Consider the following 24,808-nt stretch of genomic DNA (forward strand, 5'->3'; position numbering starts at 1 on the left):
ATAGTGCCCTCGTGTTTGCTTAGAAAAGAAGAAATAGAAAATTTATTTCTTTAGCCAAAATTCTGTTTAGGGAGTGAAGGTTTAGGGGAGATGGACAAAGAACTAACTGGTTCCTTCCAGCCATCCATCTCTGCTGGCTTCCAACTTAGCAGAAGCTGATCTATTCTTGTTCCACAGCAATGTCCTCCTGTGTCAGCCTGCAGGAATGTCATGGAGGGAGATAATGCTCACAGGGTCTTTATATTTTCGGTGTCAAATAAGAGCAGGAACGGGCGGTTGGCTGGAGGACAGAAACAGGAGCCAGGGTGCCCAGAAGTGTGGGAAACCAAGGGAAACTAAAGCACTGCTTCTCTGCACAGACTTCCCGAGTTCAGAAATTAAATGCACAGGGTTAGGGAGAAGTTTATGTCTGTCATATTACACTATATGAGTTCCAACACAGCTAGGTGTCGACTATGCTATGTCTCTGATGCTGGTAAAGCCAATCGTCAAAGTACACCCTTGGAACATTTTCTGTGATGCTGACCAGTAGAAAGGATAGCCAGCCTGGAACACTGAAATGAAAAGCAGCTTTTGCAATGGTATTTATTGTCTTGAACATTGTCATGGATGTAATGCAATATTATACAGCTAACTGTACTTTTTTATTAAAGAAGCATTCATTGCTTTGATCCTTTCTGAAGAAGATCGATGTATTTGCAGACCAGAGTATTCTGCCGATGAGGAATTTTGTCTCTTGGCAGGAATCCAAGCATCAAAACGTAGGCTTTTGTAGCTGTGGTGAGTAATCTGTCAGCAGGGAAACCATGACAGCCTAGAGGAGAAGAAAAGAAAAAATCCAATCACATTGGAAACAGATACTCCATAATAATAAATAAGGGGGAAATATTTGCCTGCTCTAAAGCCTTGTGTTGAAAATTATTGTCCTGACAAAAACTGCCCACTTTGATTTATTTGCTAGAATTTCTGATGATGAATCAGGAAAGAGCTAAAAATCAGTTATGATGTTCTGTATTGGAGCTGATAGGTTTTTTTAGTGTAGACAAAATATATTAATGCACAGCCTGCGACAAATTCAGACAAAGCATTTAGATCAAACACTGAGGCCTTTTTTTTGGTGTGCTATATGCCATCCTTTGCTGCTGCTAGAAAACTCCATAGGAGCCCAAAGAGCATGTGGGCTTGCCTGTGGATTTCAGCAGAACTCCCGTTAGCATCTATGAGAGCCATACTAGAACAAGGACTTTGAAATTTATCCCAGTTTAGCTATACTTTCTGAGTTATAACATGGAAAATCCTCACTGAGGTTAATAGTGTGCCATCTACCCCTCCTGCCCTCCTCTAGTACTACAACAAAAAGGTATGGCTGTGAAATGAGAATATTTGGAATGTCAGCTAAATAACACATGGTATTGCAGCAGCTCTGCGGGCCTTCCCACACCTGTATACACAAGCCTCATGCTTGCTTTTGACAAGGTACTACCAGGTTCACACTGTTGTGATTTCACAGTGATATCTGACTGCAAACTGTTATTTTGGTCCAGAACTGGATTTACAAAGGTTCAGGGGTTGTGATCTTGTTGCCTTTCCCTTCAGCACTGCTCAGTGTGAAAGGAAGTCCCAGTCACACAGTGGGGACTGAATATCCAGCTGTGCAGCCTCTTGCTGCTACACGCATACCTGCGCTCGGCCCTGTTTGAGACTACAGCTGAGCAAATAATTCATGTTCCAGTTTGGTGCCTGAGCTGAAAGTGATAGAAAGTAACAGATACACAAAATCCAGGCATTCATTATTTTTATAGCTTGATAAAACACAAATATGACATTTTTCTCACCCTAAAAAAAATGTGCTGGAAAAAAAGTAAAGGGTTTATTTTCTTTTCAAAAAAATATTTAGGGCAATTAGAAAAATTGAAAATTTAAAATAAAAAATGTTATCACTTTTTTGAATTCTAAGACTAAAACTATGAATTTAACACAGATTTCTTAATCCATTTGACCATGCAAAATCTGGGGGTTTAGTAGATACCATACTCAACCACTTATTCGCTAAGAGCACACCTAGAGTTTATCTGAGAGTTATGACAACGCCATTTCTGGTGGGGTTTTTTTCACCTCTGAAAGTTTTCACTAGCTTTTGTCAACACGATGGCTCTAAAGCCAACAAGAAATAACAGGCTACTGAGATTTGGCAGTAATTTTCTGAAATTCTAGGAATGCTGAGACAGGAGCTATGGTTTATGTTAAATGCCAATGTCCTCTCATGGTTCCCATGGATCACACAGTATTACCCACACCATAACTTTTCAAGGCCCTTTAAAGCTTTGTTCTTGCATCGCTTTCTCAGGGAAGGTTCCCATTGGTGTCAGTAGCAGCTTTTCCTGAGAGAAAACTGCAGAAGCTTTAAGTGTTTGGGAAACTGGAGTTTCTAACACCAGCCCCTGGGGCCCCAGCATTTGACATGTATTAAAATTGAGGAGCTGAGTTAATCATTAGAGTAAACTCAGTGATTTAAATACCAAAAAATTAAAGTTTATACTGTAGATTTCACTTAGTGATAAAAAATGGGTCAAACAATAGCTAAGATCAAAATACATTTGTGCTATGTATGTATCTTGCCTGTAGTCAAAATTGCAATGTGTTATGGGGTGCATTTGAAGTATATGTATTAATATTCACTATTTATTGAGGAAATAAGCTGAATCAAACCTGTAGTGTAAGGTAAAACAGAAGCTGACCCTAGCTTCTAACTACTGCTATCCTCTTTCTTTACCATAATTGTCCATTTTCTGTTTTCAGCCTCCTGGAAAACCAATGACCGTGGAGAATAAAATACTTCATCATCAACTTCTTCAGGTTTTCTGGGTAAACAATGTAAAAAAGTCCAGTTGGAAGCAGCACATTTTGCAGTCTGTAGATCAAAAAGCATATAAAAATAAATACATAAATAAAAACATGTGAGGAAATAAATAAAACCTTTAACTAGTAAAAAGGTTAAAAAATTCTATATTAGCTCCCACTTTGGTTACTTGTCTGATGAACTCAGAAGGATTCCACTGACTGTAAAAGAATTCCTCATTTGTGAAAAAGATGGGAATATCCCCATGAAAGTCAGTAAGAGGTCAGTGCTGACTTCACGGAAGTTAGATATTTACTCCTTTTCTTCTGGCTTTAGTAGGGGAGTAAAACTCCAGGGACCTAGTGGATCAATAAATTGCAATCTGTATTTGAATGCCACACACTAATATAATCTATCAATAATTGCAACAAGAACATAATAAACCATGATTTAAAAGGCTATATTTTTTTTCTTTTTATGTTGTCACTCATAATATATTGATCTAATACCAGTGAACAACGAATTAAAGCATTTTAGGCCAGTTCAGAGACATCAATAGCCATCAATAGTGTTTTGTGAATTTGTGTTAAAATACAGTCAATAAAACCAGTAATTCTATCAGCAAGGAAGATGTCCTTTTTATCTTACACAATTAACAGTTTATGACTCTGTGTACCCTCTAACTGATTTTGTGCTGATAAGCATTTCAACTGGATGATTTTAAAGACATATATTTGATGCTTTATTCATCGACAGATATAAACAAAATTGCCCCAAATGCTGTCCAGGCATTTAAGAATTTATCTGTGAGCTGTTCATTCTAAATAAAACACAAAGGATCATGTCTGGTATCAAAGAGGAAATGCAAAGTTAGAAATAGCTTTTAGGTCATAAAGAAGTAAAGGATTAGCTCTCCTGCACATGTTCTGGAGTTAGGCCTCATTGGAAAGCTCTGCAAGAGGCCAAGCCACGTGAAGTGTATGAGATGACTCAAACTTTGTTACTTTTGTGAGTTTTTCAAGCTGGATGGAGGTTTGCATGTGGTCATTCCATAGCCCCAACTCAAAAAAAAATACCAAACCCATGCTTTGCTGATTTTGATTCTCAAAAATGCAAACTGTAAAAGCATCAACAAAACTAAACCACAAAACTAAATCTCAATTTTTACCTGCATTGTAATCTGATAACCTTGAAATGCCTTTAGTCTTTCTTTTTTTTCCTCTTCTTGTCCCATACTTATCCATGTGTCTGTAACTAAGACATTGGCACCGTCTGCAGCCTCCAAAGGATCTGTTGTGAGGAGTAACTTGGTACCATACTAATGTGAATAAAATATGGAAGACAAGAAATGTCGACTTTGTTTATAACAAAAATAAACTCTATTCAAACTACTCTACTGGCCTTTTTCTTAGGTTCCTACCTCACTGGAGAACTGCTCAGTTATTTTAGTTATCTTGAGGTCTGGTTCAAAGCCCTGCCAAAAAAGGTGATAGGTAATATCACATACAAGATTTAATTGATTATTAACACTGGTTAGAAAAATACTGATTGAACCACTTGCCATGGGAAAAAGAATGTCTTTCAGAGTGGTAAAACTTGAGGAAATTATGTTGATTTTGTTGAAAGTTTATTTTGGAGATAAACTGGTGGAAGATGTTCTGATAAGGTAAGAAAAAAAAGTTCGAACAGTTACAGAATGAAATTACTATACATAGGAGTTTTTTTTAACCTAAACTTTTTGCTTTATTTTTTATATCATACTACAATGCAGCATCATCACTGTGAACCAACCAAGATGCAACACTTCCAAAAATATGAAACAATTTTTGCAGTGTTTTGGGGGTAGAGTGGGCATTGGATGACTTTGTAACACTTTCACAAGTGGAATTATAATCTTCCATGATTTATACTGCAGTCACGAATTCCCCTCAGCCCTTCTGAAGTTGGACTCAGTAGAATTACTTCTGCTTTGCATCAAGATAACTGAATAAGGATTCTGAACCTTGGTTCTGAAAGCTGGCATGCAAGATACATGCAAACAACACTGGCTGAGGCCCTTGGTAACTGTCCAAATGGCTGAGACAAGAATGGGCAGTTTGCCTTCTTTACTCCATGTGCATGGCTTTCCTACCTTGGGAGTTGCAATACGCAGGTGAATTCCCAGCTTCGCAGCGCTTGTCATGATGGAGTGGAGAACGTTGTTTCCATCCCCAATCCAGGTGATAGTGAGCCCATTCAGCCCACCATAGTGCTCCTGCCAAATGAATCAGACAGCCCTCGGGTTATGTTCTAGGAAGCTGATGCCCTAGGTAGGAGGTGTTGACCAGACGGGTCTGCTGCAAAGAAGGCTGGCTACCTTCAAATGCTAGCTGCATGGAACCATACTTTTAATGTAAACTTACTGCAGCTACAAGATGGCCAGAGAGGAAAAAACCTCCTATGAAGGGCCAAGTACTGCAGCTTTCTCCCCTGAAGGACACGTTGACATGTATGACATACGGGGAAGCTGAGGCTGAGGCACAGTAATGCTGTAAGCTGTACAGCTGTGGGTTGGTGCCCATAAATATTACTGAATGGTAGAAATTCTTTATTTAGAGGCAATGCTGACACCTAGCATAGCAGTCATTCCAGCTTTCCCCCAAATTGTGAAATTATCCCTATTGAGGATGGCCTTGGAGTGCATTTTAACTGTCACAGCTGTACAGGACAGCAAAGAGCAATACTTTGAAAGCAGCTGTGCAGCTCATGGGCTCACGGTTTGCTCTGCCTTGTACAGCCAAAGAGTGATTTTTTAAAGTGTGGATTGTATGAACTTGAAACAGCATTTCAGCATTAACTGTAGCTTTGCCCTCTGGCACTTACAGCCTGTACATGTATGGCTACTCTGGCCCTCAGCTCCCAGCAGATAAGGTCTAAGGAGGAACAACAGTAATATGATTTTCATATTTCCAAAACAGGAAAAATGGCCTTTTTAGCCATATTGTTTTGAATATGCATGGTTATAGGTACTTAAGTTTATACCAGAAAGTTTGTAAAGACATAACCAAATGCTTCTATATGCCTGCTCTGTACAACTCCACCTCATGACTCAAAAGACTAAAGACATGATGGAGAGTCTTTTATTCTTAGCTCAAAACTGGGCCATGCTACAGTTGCAATGTAGTAGCTGGAAGCCAGACAGTGTTTCAGCACTTTGTGTGACACAGTTCAGTGCTTGTCAGAGAGGATAAGCATCCACACTGGAGAGCTGTACTAACTGGCAACTTTGCAGGCAGCCATAGCAAAGATGCCAAAAGACTGAATAGGGAAAGGGTTGGGACTACCCCCTTCTCTCCTGGCAGCAGCTTCTTCTAAACAAATAGTTATGAAGTTGTTCCAGAACAAAGTTAATGGCATTTCTGCCAATGACCACAATATTGAGTCAAAAATAGTAGCATTCGAAATATTGAATGGCATTAAAATGCCATTGAAATCTAAAACTAATGGAGTCTGAGGCTGCCTACGGTTTAAGGGCTAAAACTAGGGTATTGCAAAACTATCGCTTTTTCAGTTGATGTTTGTTAGCAGCAGTCTTATTGGCAGAGGTTGGATGCAAGGGTATTTACAGGAGAGCAAATCAGAACTTTGCTGACATGGAAGTTATTTCAGTGAAACCATTCTGCAGGTCTCTTAAGAATCTTTCAAAGTCGTTCCACATCTCCTAGCAGTGGTACTTCTAAGAGAAGGCCAAACTAAAGCATTTATTTAAGGGTTTGTTTCCAGCTAGGGCTTAGTGATAGCTGAGACATGAACCCACAGCCAGGAGCAAATGAGACAGCCTGAGATCTTTTGATCTTACTGTTTAAAAATAGGCATTGTAGCCTTAATGCTCAAAGCACTCACTAGTGAGTCACAAATATACTGCTATGTTAAATAACTTCCACCTTATTATCAGCTGCTACTCTGCATTAAAAGAAGCACAGTGCATACTAAATACTTTTCTCTGTTACCAAGCTACTAGCTGTTACAGATAAAATATGAAGTACTGGAGATGTCTGTATAATGACCCTCAATGTGCACTGCAAATTGCAAAGCCACATCTGCAGTGACTACTGTATAGAGTGGACATAGCTGAGCTAACCTTAATGAAGACATTTAGCTAATGGAAGAAGTCATAGACAAGGCAGAATCAAGCTGTGTGTGTGCTAGTGGAGCCTATTTTGTATCCTGTGCTAAGCTTTATGTTGTCACTGATACGCTGCTGTATCTCAAACCTCTTCATCTAAAGCCAGCTTACCATGGCTGTGACTGCACTGCTTACACACATACATCCTGAGCTTCCAAGAAAGATGAGATAATTGTGTCGGTCACAACCAGAAAGCTTTGAGGCAATGCGAAAACTATGGTAAATGAGATAATTATTTATTTTTTGTTTGTTTTATAATATGTGCTTATACAATGGCATAGAGAAAATCCTGCTAAAGGTGTTTTGCCACGAATTAACACTTTAGGCTAAACCTGAACCTTTACAATACATGCTGATCACATGAGCTTCTGAAGCTACTTTTCCCTTTACATCCCTCCCCAGTTTTTTCCAAACTCTATTATATTGATATAGGCTTTTTACCTGCTTGGGTGTTCTTCAGTTTCTCTTTACACTTGGTACCTGCCTTCAAAATATTTATTCTCCTAGTAAAGCCATACAAAAAAATAACATATTTAGAAAGTCTAGAGCCCTTCTCCCTGATGAATAGCCTCTTTGGCAAACGATTGGTTGCTGCTGTAGTGCCAAAAGACTTGGCTTTGCTATTGTAATGAAAAATCCCTGCTAAATAATTAATGTCACTTTTACAGTCAACTTTCTCACCCTCATGCTGTTTTTACAATGCTTCATTCTGTTCTTAGCTGTGGTTGCAGTGTATCAGTGTATCAAACCCTGGAAATAATAAACATGCTCAGTGATTTAGCACTGTTGTATGTTCAGAAAAGACTGGTTTAGCTAATTAGGGATATTCGTGTCTGCCTCTGCCTGGACTTACTTCCCGATAGGCTGAAACTCTGACACCATTATAGATTACTTCTGAAATGTTTGACCACAACAGTCATAACAGCCCTCAATTAAAACAAGCTTCTGAACACTGAATCAATAATCTGTCAAAATTTAAAATGGCAAGCAGGGACTAGTCACAGCGTTAGCCCTTTGGGAGACAGTGCAATCCAGTAAATCAGAAACTGGGCAAACTTGGATCTACTGACTCTCAAACCAAACTGAGCTAAAGGCAGATGCTGGTCCATTTATCTTTCTTACTCCCACACTGTTTTTTGTCTTGTTTATTGAAACAGTATATCCCAGAGGATCAGACCAGATCTTAGTTGGGATTTCTAATTGTCACAGTAATGATGATGATGATGACGACGATGATGATAGTGGTGGTGATGGTGAATCTGAAGACTATAAAAATTTGAGCTCTTTGGGTGACAGACTGAAGAGAAGGTGAGGTATATGGCAGCCCTCTTCAAGCTGGGCAACACTGTAGTTAGTTACACTACTTAAAAAGGAATCACTGATGTATTTCTTATGCCAATCACTTCTTTCGGAAAAAGACATTTCCCATCAGACCAGTGACATAAAAAGCTAGTGGCATATGGATCTGCTCTAATTACCAGTCTGGCCATCTTGCAGTCAACTACAAGTTAGCTGATGTGGCCAATGACGTTACTATCAATTGAATCAATGTCAGTTTCCAGCTTGTCCCTGGAATACAAATTATGTGATGCTGCCCTCCAGCCAAGCTTCACATAGCAGAAGCTGTGAGCCACAGCTTCTGCCCAGGAAACTGAGAGGTACTGGGTGGGCTCAGCAAGGGGCTGTTACATGCCCTCAGCACAGAGAAGTGGCTCTGCATCTGCACAGTACCAGCACTCATGGTCTCTAAAGGCCAAATCCCCAAACCCTCAAAATCATGTTGCATAATGCTTACAACCGTTTCTAGTGGGTTATAAATCAAGAGCAAACTCAGATCAACACAACTTTTAAGAAAGAGGGTAGCACATATGCTACATCCCTCTTAGCATAACACAGGGCATTAATCCTGACCACAGTATTAAAGGGCAGAGCCAGCTTAGATGTGAAACATGTGGGGGGCTCCAAGGTGCTCAGGAAGAAGGCACTGGGCAAGAGGATGGTGAACCTGAAGAATCCCTCCCCATTATTCATGACAAAGCGCACTTTCTGATCTGACAAGAACAGCCTGAACACAGAACGAGAACTGATAACCCTGAAAATAAACCAGCCACATTGTTTGGGAAATGCAAGAGACTATAATAAAATAACCACACTAAAAAGCACCTGTGAAAAGGGAATCAGAAGCCACAAGCAAGAATACATTTTAACAAAATAAACCAGAAAATTAGGCAGTTTCAGATCAAAGAGAAGATGATTGAAGAGGATTCAAGAAGATGTGATAAAATGAATAGGATTTAGAAAATGGAAGAATACAAATGTGCTAAGCATGAAGAGGGCCAGAGTGCATGCAGTCCTCCACTGGCAATGCAGCAGGAGGGAAAAAAAAGAGAGAAAAGAAAGTACATTTTAGTTATATACTGACAGCAGGAAGGAGCAAATACAGGCAGGAAAATATTTACAGAGATAAGGAAGAGACATTTTTAAAGATAAATAAGCTGTGCATAATCTGTAGTTATATTTAAATATAAGGCTAGCAGTCTGTGCCACTATTGTATTTTGCATGTGTGTATGAGCCGAATATATTGTCTTTGCACAGCAGAAAGGCAGTGCAAATGTTATATATGAACATTCAATTAATTTAGAGAATCAGAGCTACTATTCAACATCCCCATATTAATCTTACTGCAGGCAGTTCTTGAGTAACATCTTTTTACCCTGCTGAAAATCTCATGAGAAGTTTGATTGTGTTAAGTAACAACTAGACCCTGTGGCTCACACTTCTTTAAGTGTTATTCCTACTTCTGTGACCTTTTAAAGTTTATTATATGATTAAAATGCCATTTTATTACATGCTACAGGTTTAAGACCAGTCTTCTCCACATCAGTGTACATACAGTGCACAGAGGAAAAAAGGCAGCAGACGGGCAGGTCAGAAAAGGAAAGAACAAGCAGTGCCAACATCCACAGTGCACCGAAGGGAGCTGAGAGCTCCCCACTGCCTGATCCTCTCTCCTGGGTGAGAAACCAAGAATGGATAGTGGGTCAGAAACCGGTGGTGCAGTGTGCCCTTGGTGAAGTGGCAGCCACCCAGCTGCCCTCTAAGACCTCCTGGCAAATTCTGAGCTGAGGAACATGCTGGAAAGACTAGGAGAGAGTTGGACACAGCTGGAGGAAACAGAGCTCTGCTTATTAGACTGACTGGGAAAGTGCTATAAATTTTAAAAAGCTTCCATGACTGTCCAAAAGCTGAGCCATTCCTTGAGATCTCTGTGAGTGCTCACTTGGTAATGATACATCTGCACATCAAACGTTTCTTTTGTTTGAGCACACAGTGATGTGGTTGTGTTTCCTCATAATGTAAAGTGGGCAGCGACACTTATTCCAAAGATGTCCTCCCCATTTGTCCTCCTCCTCATCTTGTTGCTTGATGCAACAAGAACACCCATCTGCTGTTGCTGCTGCCCAAGGCATTCAAACCAAAGAAAAGTCCAGCCTGTGGGCTCATGTTCACTTGGAGATGGCTGCCCTGTACAAGGACACAACGGAGGAGGAGCAGAGTGATCAACAGGGCATGCACTGATTCTGCTCATCTTCATAGGTTTCCCCCTAGTATCAATGGAGAAAGAGATGCACCTCTAGAGCATGGGTTTGATGCTCAGTGGTCTCTCTTCATTGCCTGGAGACTGAGAACAGGGCAACAGCACTCTGAACTACAATACTGTGGTCAGTGACCTGGATAAAACCAGGTTTAGGGACAGAGATATCAATAGCTGTATAGGCTGAGTCACAGATTATTCCTGAAGCTTGTTATTCACAAGTGAAAAAATGCTAATAAGCTGTTTGCAAGACAGAAGCCTCTATATAACACTACTATAAGATTCACCTGGTTTACAGTTGCACACGGTGTTTAAATGAACTTCTGACATATAAAGATTGATGATGTTCTCATTACAGCATACTGTCTTATGTAATTTGAACAGTTCATTAAGGCTGACACAATGTGATCTCACAAATGAACCTTATCCTGGGGTATGTGGAGCATTTTAGTCTCAAGTTCACCAGTTTTTGCTGGTCTCTTCACTTCAAGTATTGAAAAATTTACAAAAAATACTAATCCAAGTAAGGAAAAAGCAATTTTCACTAAACACATGAGTCTTCCAGTATTTAAAAGTTAAGGCATGGGTAATTTATTATTACTCTCACTAGATCTTTTTCACATACTGAATGTCACTTATCAAAGTCTTCAACAGCAGAGAAACACAGCTGAATAGATCAGGAAATTGTTCTGCCCTCCCTTTTTCAAGCAGCATGATTTTTATTCATTCAGAAAGTAAACAAGGTCAGAGGAGTTCATCATAGTTGTCAACCAGCACTGCAGTATAATAATCTTTTTTTTATAAGCCGGTTCCTCAATTGATTGTAAAACAGCATAGTCCTTTTGTTCACAGATAAACATCTGGTATTTTATGTGTGAAACATTATCCTGCTGTCAAATCAACTATTGCATTAGATTAAACTGCAAAATATGATCTTTTTTTTAACTATTACTTGATGTGAGCAAAGTTTAAATAGGTTTAAGTGCCTGAACTTTAGGTGTTTGCACTGGTAGCATTAAGTGGCTTTTAGAAACAAATTTCTGTAGCCAATTTCCTAATACAGGATAGTGATTCCTTTTAAACTATTCAGAGGTTAGGGAGGAATCAAGAGTGAACCACTGATTTTTTTTTTTAAGTCAGTGGAAAATCTTCCACTGGCTTTGGCTGAGCCAACATCTGACTTTTATGTAATATGTAAAGCTCCTTGCCCATTTTCTGAATTGTAGCCTAATTCCAATGAAGTACTTAATTTTATGTTAAACTTCAGTCCCACTACAGCTGATAGGACTAGGTAGCTGTTTTAAATAAAAGAGTTCCTTAATTATATTGCTGGATCAATATCTCTTCAAATAACAAGTACCATATAACTACCACTTAAAAAAACCCCTAGGAATAAATGCTTCTGAACCTGACTTCCCCAAATACTTACCAAGACTTGGAGAAAAAGAAAATTGTTATTAAAGAGGGATTATGTTGTTACCTGAAGAGTTAGGTAATCGGCTAAAATCTGGAGAGGATGGTGTAATTCGGACAATCCATTGATTATTGGTATAGTGGCTTGTTTCGTCATTAGGTGCAGATCATTATGCTTATGAACTCGAGCCAAGATTGCATTTGTCATGCTGGAAAGCACCCTGGAGGAGGGCAGAAAATACCCAAGTCAAACATAGTAAGTACAGCCCTGCTGCACTCTTCAGTGTGAAACTCATCAATATTAATGAGAAGTGGCAATGAAGCATGTTTTTTTCAGCTATCTGAATAATTTATCACGTCTGCATAACAAACTTAAATGCAGACATTTAATAAACTTCTAATAAGGAAGCAGGTCTACTTATTAACAAACTACAGTAACTAAATGAAAACTGCCACTGTATTTTATGTTTTCTCTTTAGTGTTTGATTGCAGCTACAGACAGAACATCAATAAATATTAAGGTATCCAAACTAAGATAAGCAATTGTGTGACACTGTAACATTTGAAGAATTTGGTAGCTTCAGAAGAGACAAAGTATAGGATTTCTTGAGACTTTTAGCGGAGAGCAAATGTAGCATTGACTGACTATTACAGTGTCTGTGTATGGTAGCCTGACCTTTGTGAGGATTAGAAACACAGATATGTCTTAGATTACCTCAATGATTTGCTGACCTTAATGAACATAGACACAGGAGGCTAATAACACTGGCCTGTTCTTTCTCCTACTTAAAAACCTGTGTGTTGAAACACATGGTATCAGTGTTAAAGTAATGCCCAAATTTGAGATTCAGGATATGGATAGGGGCACACAGGAGTCACTGTACTACTCTGGCTTTAACCTCATTTTGCTAAAGTGTGAAAGACTGAGAGATTAGCATAGTATACTCAGTGTGCCCTGAATTCTTTAGAGAAATTAAATATGGATTGGAGCTCTGCATTTCTGTGTTTTAATCAGGCCCTGAAGCCTGACTTTGAAGTAGTATTTTGTGTGGTTTCATGTTATTTCTAATAGGACCTTAAAACAAAACAAGGAAGAGACTGAATAGAAGAGTATGCAAAATCCTTGTGGTATCTATCTGTCTTCCTGATTAGCCATGAAGAATTCCGGCATCTTCTCTTGTGGAAATGAGGCTGTTAATGCTGTGGCCTTTACACAGACAAATCTCCTGATGAAGTCAGTAACAAATATTTTCTACTGACCCTGGACATTCCTCACACAAGCAAAACTCTAATAAAATGTTACAAGGTTCCCTGTAGAGCTCTCTTGGAAGAAAAGACTGCTGATAGCAGTAATAAGTGAAAAGGAGGAACTGAACAAGGTATTTACTGATTGCAAGGTATTGGAACAGCTGCTGTTTGTGCCATTATTTCTTTTTAGCTCATCAGTTTCTTTTTCTCTGAGTGAGTGTTTATTCTAGGTTGAAGCATGTGACTGTGGAAAATCTGTTCTGCTCTGAACTATTCATCAGGAATGGGATGCATGGCTCCCTTTTATAGCCATCTAACAGGTGCCCACTCTAAGCAGTACATAGCCAGTCCCGCCAGTCAAGGAAAAGAGGCAATCCCACCGGGAAATTGCCCGTTTTTCTTAGACTCCTTTTCTTTTTTTTTTTTTTTTTAGGATGGCAGGACAACTGATACTAACCTGACATGACTGATAATGAATTTAGAGAAGATGGTCCCTTTAGAGGATATGCCATCAGAGGAAATTCAGTCGTAATCAATTACCAACTAGTGAAAACTGATGAATTTTCTTTCTTAATCTGTTGAAAGCAGATATTAGGCTTATTAGACACTTAGTGGCAAGACACCAGACAGTCCTTCTGCCAGCATTTCTAGATGTCATATCTTACAGTAGGAAACCCAGGTGGAAACTGGGAAACTGTTTATTGTTTTTGAAATCAAAACCAAATTGAACTCAGGAAGGAAAAAAGCAAACCAAAGCAAAGCAAAACAAAACAAAACAAAACAAAACAAAAAACCTTGTCTCAGGAGATGAAGAAGTCTGTAATCAACTCAATTTGAAGGAAACCGTATGACACTGGGGTTGCATAGGAAAACAGACCTGGCTGGATGACAGTCTTTAGTAAAGACGAAGTTTTGGAAGGTGAGGGGGAGTAAACACAGGCTCATCGGGTAACTTTTCATTTAAGGTTCCTGTATTATCACCAGCTACAAGGTCTTTCTCTCTTTTCATTCTTTTTGCAAAACTGTGATCCTATCAATTTCAAAATTCTGAAGCTTGGAAGTGTATTAAAATGCTGCATGTCTCTCTTTTCAAAATAACTTTTATTTCTTCAGAGGAAAGCTGGAAATTTTTACTGAAGTGTATCCTCTGAGGAATCCAAACTTAAACAGAAGTAAAAGTATTCTTTTTTGGTGTGGCTGATTTCTGAATTTGAAAATGGGACATTTGCATGTATTTCAAGTAGAATATTGCTATCCAAGGTAGTTTTGGTTTTGTTGTGAAAGTACACAGGTTTTAATTTCTTATAAGACTACTTCATTGCCATTCGTAGTCTTACCGGAGCATATGGTGTATGTGTTCTAAGTAAGCAGTGAGAAGTAAACCCGTTCCCCATAGATGCAGAGATCCATCCCCTAATAATGCCAGTGGACTGGTAAAATCATCCTAAGAGTTCTTTGCTGCTGTCACTGAACGTTATGGCCCCTGAGCTATAGTGGTGCACAGTGGGACTGCTCTATAGTGGAAAATAGACATACAGTACTTATATTTCATTTCACGTAATATATCAGACATGCTAAACAGCACTGAAAGGCTTAGAGCTCTTTTATGGGCGGTAACTTTTGCTACTGTGTCAGCATAAATGTAAATGTCTTGTGAAGCATGGAAGAACTGATTTATAAGCAGGTTATAAATCACTAAAGGTATTTTCACAGCAGAAATTCTTTCAACCCTTACCTGCAGCAATTCTAATGAAAACTGTGACTTTTATAGATCTATGCCCCTTTTGCTTTAAGTTTCAGTTTCAGATACTTCTAAGGCCTTCAGAGCCCTAAACACATGGCTGTAAATATTTGAAATACCCTCTGGGCCTACTACAGACATTCTTTTTTTTTATTCTTACATTAATTGAATTAATTAAGCTGGGATCTTATCCTTCAATCACAAGAAATGCCAAGGAATTAACACTCAGGTTGTTCTTTTGATTGTGCAAAGTCAATAATAATTCTGCCAATGAGAGCAGGAGCGAAGCAGAACACATGGGGCTCTGTAAGGACTTGGGGGAGCCCTCACTCCACAGAGGCGAGTGATGTGTCTTAGCAGAGGAGCAAAATCCCCAGGTCAGGGTCATAAAAAGGGACTTGCCCTGGAAAAGCAAGCAGTGACAGAGAAAAAGGGGGCTGAAGGCTTGCATGGGAAGTGGAATTGTGGGAGCTTCCTCCACAGAATGGAAACTCCTCCAGATGGAAGATTTTCTTACTTCTACTTCTTGCCTTATTTCTTGTAGCTTACTGTGTTTCTGATCCAGTGAGAATGGAAAGCAAGACACTTGGTGAATAATACTTATTTACATCATTGTGGGGGATTTACCTTTGATATGTTTCCCATTCACCTTCACTATTACATAGTAAGCTAAGTATGTCTGACTTGAAAAATCCTCCATCTCTTATGCCAGTAGAGCTGTAGCTGGAATGCATATGCTCTGAAGCATTTAAATAGCACACTTTAATGAAGCTGTAGCTGCCCTGCTTAAACTGTGGGTATGTCCCATGGTGTATGAAGAATGCTTTTGAGGGGATGTATTTGAATCCCATGGCAGTGTATGAGCAGTGCTGAACTGGACAGAGTGGCCACTGGACACAGTAGCCTCATGTACCTCAGACTTGGCTGTTAAGTCTCAGATTAATCTGTTCCCTTTGTAGGCCCATGAGTTTACACACTGTTTGAATCTTTTAAACTTGTAGTAACTAAAGCAAGGCAGTGGGACACACTTTTTTTGAAACATCTGAGCACTATCACTGCAGTTTATATTGATACTGGCAGAGTTATATATCCAGCAGGGAGTGAAAGCTAAGTACTTTCAAGCCTCAAGAGACAGAAATTTTTACTTTCTACTGTCAAAACCCATATGTGTTCCACTTCAATAGTTAAAAGCAAGAAAGGAAACTTTAAAATGTTCAAATGTTTGGTCTTTTCTTTATGTTTTCCTTGGATTTCACTACAGGGAGAACAGCAACAGAGTTCTCAACCAACCTCTTCCACTGACTGTGAAAACTGTAGTATACAGCAGAGGCAATAGAACCTCATCTGGCTGATTAGATATTTTGAATTGTGCCTGACAAGCTTGACACTGTATGTCTTTCACAAGAATAAAAAAGACCTTTCAGACACTACTAACCTTCCAACAATGAGACTGAGTCAGGCTGCAAAAGGGCTGCCTAGAAAGCAGCACAATAATGAAGATGGATGAGTCTTTAATACATGGAGTGCTATGTTCTGCCTACTTTCTGCAACACTGGAGAGAATCCACCAGAGAAAAAGCTTGAGCTCAGTTCTTCCCTGTTATGGCAATGAGGATAGTTTGCTAGCTACCCATCCCTACACGCGTGTGGGAATGGGCATGAATAAGATCTTCCAAGGGTCCCTGTAGAAGAACAATGCCATAGCCCAGCCTCCAGTCCTGACAGTGGGTACAGCTGTGGAAGAGGGCACATGAAATCATAAGCTGCCTGCAAAGTCTTGATGCTGCTGAAACAGGGGGATGAGAGTGGACTTCAATGCAGCCTGTCACAGCAGATAGGCTAAGACCCATCAGCAGCTGGCCTAACTAGGATAAATAAAGTCTTTGCTTTTTGATTTTGCTTTTTTATTTGCCAGTGAGCTGTACTTCTACTTCCATGAGGAGCAATAGAACTAGAAGGTTCTAGTCTTGTTTGAATATATGTGCAGTCATCAGTGGAACTATACTACTGAGGCGCATAAAATGTTTCTGTTTGTGTGACTGTCACTCTCATTAGCACTCTATATGCCAAATTTGATAAAAATATTTCTCATTTTGGAGAGCTGAAGTGGCTGTAATGGTGCTGTACTGAGCTACACATTCTGTGAACTGATCTGTAAAAATTTAAGAAATGTGGAGTGCCTTCTGACATTATCCAGAATGAAAACACTAGTTTCCAAAATTCTGTAAGACAGGTTTCAGCCTGACAAACTACCAAATGCATAGTCATTAATCAAGTGATATTTTACCAACCTTGCTGTATCTGTGAGACTCTCATTAGTGCCCAGATGTATGTCTTGTGCTGTAAGGAAGGCCGGATGTCCTCCAAGTAGAGCAAATCCTACAGGGAGGACAAAAAAAAAAAAAAAAAAAGAAATTAAATTAAACACCAACACGTCTCATTTACAGCCAAGATCCAAAAAATCTTTTTCATGTAAAAGATATTTACAGCAATAAAAGTAAAACTCAGCAGGGTATCCAGATGTTTCAAACGCTTGAAGTCTGACAACAAGACAAAAATAAATGCATTTTGGAATAAAACCATACAAATGTGATGCTTTGCTGAAATCCTAAGGCATGAGTTCTGATCTGTGTTCATCAGAACAGTCATTCAAGCTGAAAGGCTACGTATTGCCAGAAGCATCACTGTAGGTCCCTGTTAAGAGCTAGGTAATCCATTCATCATGCTGAATTTCTGCTTCAAGGGGCTTAGCATTCTAGAAAGGCCATCTGAGTCACGGTGTAATCCCACATCCTTGCAAGAAGCTTCAAGTACTGTCACTCAGATAGAAAATCTGAAGTTCTTTTATATACTGTAACAAACTTGGGCTTGGTCACAAATGACCAAGTGCCTTAAAAATGATAATGTGACAGAGAGAAAAGGAAAGATCTTAGGCACTGCCAGCATCCCTCCACTCTGCAATAGGTAGGAATTTACAAGGTGAGCCAAGTAACTGGATGGATAAGGTCTGAAGAATTAAGTCCTGAAAAGGAAACCATGGAAAGACTTGAGCATCATTTAAGAATATAAAACACTTCATGGGAACTTAAAAGGTGTCTGGACAGTATTTTGGATAAAGACAAATTACATGCTAAGGACAACTCTCAGGCTCTGTCCTGCCTGATTTCCATTGCACTACTGCTAGAAAGCCACCACAAGCAACCGGCTGACACAGACAGCTTTTCCTTCACCAACACTTGAGTCTCCCTGCTTTTTTCTGGCTTAAGTCTAAAGCCTCCATCCACTGAATCTCAGTGTAAAGCCCATCGTGGCTACTGGGAGGATGGTGCTTGAGGGGGAGCTGTTTTATGAACTGTAACAGATTACTTAGCATAAACCTAGCACTGAACAGAGGTTCTACAACTGGGAACATACAAAGAGTAGGATTTGAACTGGGCTGTAGGTAGCCCTGTGGGGCATTTTCTGCATACTGGGTAAGATGTTCTGCATAAGAACAACTCCCTTCTAGTAGAGAAATTGTCAGGGAGATCTTGCTGTGTCACTAGCACTCATGGTGGAAGAAATTTCCAGGTAATCTCGGTATGGATAAACCAACCTTGTTGAAACAATGTGGTGGGGAAGTGAGTATTTTATTGCGACAAAAATCTAGAAGGAAGTCCATCCTTTTTTCATTACCAGGAAGAAAAAGGCTGCATATAGCACAGAGGAGCAAAGACACACACACCCCTCTATCAAAGTGCGATCTCTTGGAAGTGGTTGTAGCCATTAGACGGCACTGCAGACATCTCCAGTACTGCAGCTTTAAGATGAGGTTTGTACAGGTCTGTCAAAGATTAAAAAGTTGATCCCACAGTTACTCTTCAAATAAGGATTAAACCAGGAGTGAATACTGAAACCTTTCATGGATAAAGCCAAGCAACTAAGTTCAGGTGGCAGGCTGGGGCCCCACAACTGGGCCCCTGACACAGAGCAGCCCTTATTAACTTCCATTCCATGTGGGCAGCAGGGTTGAAGTGGGGTCTTCCACTGGCATCAGTTGTGCAAGTCTCCAGACTTCAAAATGCAATAGGTAAAAATAATACTGGCAAATCATTGGCTTTTTTTTCTGCCTCCATTTCCTTTAAAGTCAGATTAAAATTGATGATGTTCCAGACCCCACCTGAAGGGCAAATCTGCTCTATCCAGCCAGTGTATATCCATTTTATTGAATGGGGATGATTTTACTTTCCCTTTGTCAACATTAAGGATTGCTCCAAATCTTAACAAGATCAGAGTCAGACACAACAAACTTTTAAGAATGAACCATCATTTATTCTATTCCTTTTTGCTGTTAGAAAAGCACTATATGTTTGCTGGTTGCTTTGCCCTCACTGGTTATTCAGACCCTTTTTTGTAGTAAGGCAGGAAAAATGTTTAGGTTTCCTCAAATACTTTCACCTCCTCTCTGCAGCTCAGAAACAAACACTGTATTTATGGGAATGTGTATGCAAACTGTTGCCTAGACATGACAGCCTATCTATTCAGTGCAAGTTTTTAAGGAGGAAATCCTTAAAGGATTTCATCCTCAAGGATGAAATCTTTTTTGTCAGAACTTTTTCCGTCCAGCTTCTTGTGAGTTTTTTTTAAGTCATATACAATTGTCTCAGTGATTTATCTCCCCAAGTTACACACAATACAACAGTTCTGCATTTTAGGCTTCTAAATACATATATTTGGTAGATGTTTCACAGTACAGGCAGGCTCCCATGGACATGTTCTGTTTTCTATAAATGATGCTCAGGTAGAAGAGGAATTTGGCCATTTATTCAGAACTGCCAGACGTCAGGCAGCCCAGTCAGAGCCACCACCTGGAGCCTGTGTATATAGCACAGTCTTAATGTGTTGGGCTTTTTGCTTTTGAACTGGCCATCTGTGCAGGGCCTGGGATCATATTTCCATCCAAAACTTTCCATCTGGAAATACAGGAGCTCTGTGCTCTAGCTTTGTATATAGTCGCAGAAACAGAATCTTTGCTTCAGATTCTTTCATCTGACTATTGGTAGAAAGAAAAATGTGATGACTTTTGAAGATATGCAGGCACCAATTCAGCAAATACACACATGCTGGAGTGCTGTGTTAAAGTGGAAGATCTAATCCTCCCTGTTGTCACAAGCTGGTCATATCCAAAGCCACATGCTAAGTGTTTATATGAATTTGGTATCTTCAACAAACTATTAAATGTTCATACTGCAGAGCCAGAATAGGTTATTATCTCATGACCATACTTCTCACGACTGTTAGTTTGCAAAAAAGGACAGCTTTATGTCTCAGGCTGTGGCACATTATTGAGTCCACTCTTTCACACAGGACACAAGTGCTGGCAGACTTAAGTCAAATCTTCATTCCAGGCCATCCCTGCTACACTGTGGGGCCAAAGTGAATCATTATTGAGTCACATTATTGAGTCCACTCTTTCACACAGGACACAAGTGCTGGCAGACTTAAGTCAAATCTTCATTCCAGGCCATCCCTGCTACACTGTGGGGCCAAAGTGAATCCTCCACTGCACACATTGGATACACAGTAGAGGGGCTACCCCACCTTCACCAGAAGACATTCACAGCCATCTTCTCAAACTCAAAGGAAGGATCCTTTTTTATATTGCAAGGCATCTGAATTTGTTAGTTTCCTCACTGCCTGCCAGGACTTACAGTTTCTTGTACAACAAAAGAAGGCATACGGAGCTTTTCTGCCTATATTGCTTCCTCTCCATTTCTATCCTGTGACATATTTTCTGCATTCAGCATCTGTGAAATGGTTTGATTTGTTTATGACTTGTTCACTAAAACATAACTGCAACTGTATATTTTAAGAGTAACAGTGACAATCAGAACACTTTACACCAAAGTTATAACAAAACCAGGGCATTCAACTTTATGCCATGCCTGAGGATGTTTATTTTACAAGTAATATATGACCATGTACAATACCTTTGTTTTCTAAAAGCACACAAGATTTTATGCAGAATGGGTATGGGATTCTGACTGCAAACAGATGACATTTTCCACTATAATAGCAAAGATGTCACATTTTCCTATATAATAGCCAGTGATAGCAATAAATCTAGTAGGCTCCACCAAACTGGATTTACTTTGCCAAATACCCTATGGAAGTTACTTGTAGTTCTTCATTAAACTTACAACACCTTTACACTTGGAAATAGTAAAACAGTATGGTTTTCAGAAACATGTATTAGAACAAGATTGTATCTGTTCAAGAGAGTAAAGGGGCAATGAATTATACAACAAGAATCTGCACATTATTTAGTACAGTTGCAATATCATCAGGATAAACAGTTTGGAGCGTAGTATGTTGGAAAAGCTGCAAACATCAACTATTCTCTTACAGTGCATTCCAAATTCATGTTTTTATACTCTTTGATCAATCTTGGCAACTGGGAGAAGTGCTCAAAGTCTGGAAAAAAGCAAATGTCACCCCTATCTTCAAGAAGGCAAGAAGGGGGACCCAGAGTATTACAGGTCAGTCAGCCTCACCTTGATTCCTGGAAAGGCAATGGAGCAGCCAATCCTGAACACCACTTCCAGGCAGATTAGGACAAGAAAATCATTGGGAGTAATCAGCATGTTTTCACCAAGGGGGAATCATGCTTGACCTACCTGATAAACTTCTATGATGAAATGATTGGCCAGCTAGATTAGGGGAGAGCACTGGGTATTATCTTCCTGAACTTTGTTATGGCACTTGACACTACCTCCCATAACAATCTCTTACACACTGCACAGAGCAGATTTTGTAATCAGTGCTTTCCAAGTCTCTACTCCTTCAAAATGAAACCCATTGATTTTCATTTAATTGTTCCTGAGAGTTGCAAAGTTTGTTTAGATTAATCTCATCACCAGAACCTTGTCCCATAAGTGACCTCTTTCAAGATGCTGAAGGTGCAATGGATGGGAAATGCTATTTGAGATGATTCAGATATCTTATAAATAAACACTTCAATCCACTTCAATGTCCACTTTCACTGGACATTAGAAAATTGGTATTAAATTAGCTTACTTTGCTAAAAGAAATATATGTGGTCCCATATTTGTTTTGAGTTAGAAATTCCAAGGGAGAAGTCATGTATTTTAAAAAGCAGCTGAAATGTATAGAGTTTCTATGGACACAAAAAACTTGAGTCTGCCTTTGAATCAAAGTCTTAGGCTTAGGGGACTTACGACCAATTAACTGAAGGTGTGAAGTTCATGCACAGAATTTAAACTGCTTTAAACTCCCTTGTGGAAGCTCAGAAATAAGTTTGGGTTATTTCACTGGAGCTTAATCCCTCTTGAATGAATTTATGTGCATTAACTCCCATCCTTAAGATAATTCATTTGAACCTTCCTGAGCTTCCCCATTGCATAAGCCTTCAAAAGCCAAGGACTAAACTGTGCTTCTTTCTGAAGACAGAAGCATGAGGGATAAACAGATTCAGAGAATTTGTCATTACTTGCCCATGTATCACTATGGCAGGCAACTAGAAACTGAACTAAACCCTCTGGAATTAAAAGGGGGGTGGTCTTCATAGGGAATGAACAAGAGAAACCCATTCATAAATCCTACTTATCTGGAGAAAACAGAAAGCAACATAAAGAGCACGATCAGCAGGTAAATGGCTGTGCCAGGGGATACAAAGGCAAATTCAGAAATGCTTGCAGTTAACAGATCTGCTTCTTCCTTCCATTATTTTTATCTTCTCCCTCACACCTTGTAAAGAAATGCAAATACTCGACAAGTTCCCTGTCCCCTTGCTAGGGAGAAGTCAGCCTAAAGGATGCTGGGTCAATTAAAATGAGAGAAAAATTAAAATGAGAGAAGCTTTTCCTTCCTTCATGTGTCACCAGTTCATAGCTATTCCTTGCTAACATGCAAGCACATGAATGATTTCTTTCAGTGGTCCCATTGATTTCAGAACAACTACCATGTAAATAAAGCTATGTATGTGTTTCAGTGTTCACAGGACTGTATGCTAAAAGAATAATCTTCCAGTGCCTGATCCTATTAGGCTAATACCCTGGAGTCTCTATGAAGTTATCTTCCCCTGTAGGTAATCATGTTAATTTTTCTCCCCCCTAATTTATATCAAGGCACTACATACTCTGAAATGTGACAAAGGTGATGCATAATACATAAGAAAAGTATTTATTAGAGCCTGCAAAGAATTAAATTAGTGATGCTTACAAAAATAGATGTTAGGAAATTTACATCTTGCCAGTACAACTAGGAGCTTATTCCAGAAATGCTTATTTCTGCCTGTTAAATTATTTCTCATCTATCATGTTTTGGAATGATTTGGTGAAATTTCAGTGACTTAAGCAATGCGCCTGTTACATTAATATGCAAGGTGAAACGAAATTAGCTACCGTTCTTTTCCTATTTTTGTTTTCAAACTTTGGGTTTCTCCTGTGTGGAAACTGCGAAGTACAAAATTATGCAGTGTTTTCAGTACATACTCACAGTATACCATTTCATATAAAATCTGACTGTGCCAATGCTCGGATGTACCTGTTTCTGCAGATAATCTCGTTCTTGTGCTTCTCTTCTCAAAAATCATGGCCAAAGATTTTCCTTGCATCAAAGGCAAATACTGAAACATGAAAATTGAAGGCATTTCAATTTTATAGTCATATGCACTTTACAGTGTGAAATACTTCTTTCATTTTTTATTTCAACATAGAAAAGTTACACAGAGGGTTTTTTAAAACCATAGCTATGTTTTCCTGCCCTTCAAGGAACTTATTATCAGTGGAAAGGTTAAAGGGAAAGAAGTAATTCTAGGGGCAAAAGCAATTGCATTTTGGCACTCAGTTTGAACCAGCATTAAGGAGAACTCTGATACTAATCCAATCCCTTGCAGGGAAGTGTCTTCCATTTCTCTACATTTAATTCTGCATGTACACCATGTGTCAATGGATGGGGTTAGCCAACAACAGGGAGTTAGCTGTGCAAGGCTGTTTAACCTTTTCACTTGCCAAGCCCTCTGAAGTATTTAAAGAATATTTCTGAACACTTTACAAGAAGGCTTTTTGATTTTTTTTAAATTGATTTACAGTTAATTAAAGGATTTTACCTCTCCTTTGCACTTTATCCTTTGCTTCAAATCTGCGGCCATCCACAGCAAATACTTCAGCTCATCTACTGTGTAATTCTGCAGAGTAAGGAGGTCACGACCTTTCAGATGAACATTCATTTGAGCTGGTGGCCCATACCTGTCTCAAAAGAGCAAAAAATATACACTTTTTGTCATTCAATACTGACTTGTACTCATGCTAAAGCGAATGAGCAAGAAGCTGAAATGTCTCCCAATCCCTTCATTTGAACACCTCATTTCTGAAGTGAAGGAGGTGGCTGGTCTCTTCTCACAAGTAACAAGTGATAGGACAAGAGTAAATGGCCTCAAGCTGCACCAGGGGAGGTTTAGACTGGATATTAGGAAATATTTCTTCACTAAAAGGGTGGTCAGGCATTGGAACAGGCTGCCCAGGGAAGTGGTGGAATCACTGTCACTGGAAGTGCCCTTAGTGACGTGGTTTAGTGGTGGATTTGGCAGTCCTGGGGTAACAGTTGGACTTGATGATCTTAAAGGTCTTTTCTGATCTAGTTGATTCACAGAATTTCACAGTATCACAGTATGTTAGAGATTGGAAGGGACCTCAAAAGATCATCTAGTCCAATCCCCCTGCCGGAGCAGGAACGCCTAGATAAGGTTACACAGGAATGTGTCCAGGCGGGTTTTGAATGTCTCCAGAGAAGGAGACTCCACAACCT

At 39.4% G+C, this 24,808-nt stretch overlaps 1 protein-coding gene across 1 annotated transcript; it reads right to left on the minus strand.

The window, feature by feature from the left end:
- Positions 1–754: 754 nt before the first annotated feature.
- OTC (ornithine transcarbamylase) lies at positions 755–24,239 on the minus strand (the record flags this gene model as incomplete). Its single annotated transcript, XM_080612661.1, has 9 exons — positions 24,111–24,239; positions 23,546–23,627; positions 17,293–17,380; positions 12,081–12,234; positions 4,971–5,093; positions 4,260–4,313; positions 4,008–4,157; positions 2,774–2,911; positions 755–814 (listed from the first exon to the last, which is right to left on the minus strand). The coding sequence occupies exons 1-9, from the start codon at positions 24,228–24,230 to the stop codon at positions 755–757; spliced, it is 969 nt and encodes a 322-aa protein (XP_080468787.1). The 5' UTR covers positions 24,231–24,239.
- Between the last annotated feature and the right edge of the window lie 569 nt (positions 24,240–24,808).

Source organism: Psittacula echo, assembly GCF_963264785.1.
Source record: "Psittacula echo genome assembly, chromosome: 3".
Taxonomy (NCBI): Eukaryota; Metazoa; Chordata; class Aves; order Psittaciformes; family Psittacidae; genus Psittacula; species Psittacula echo.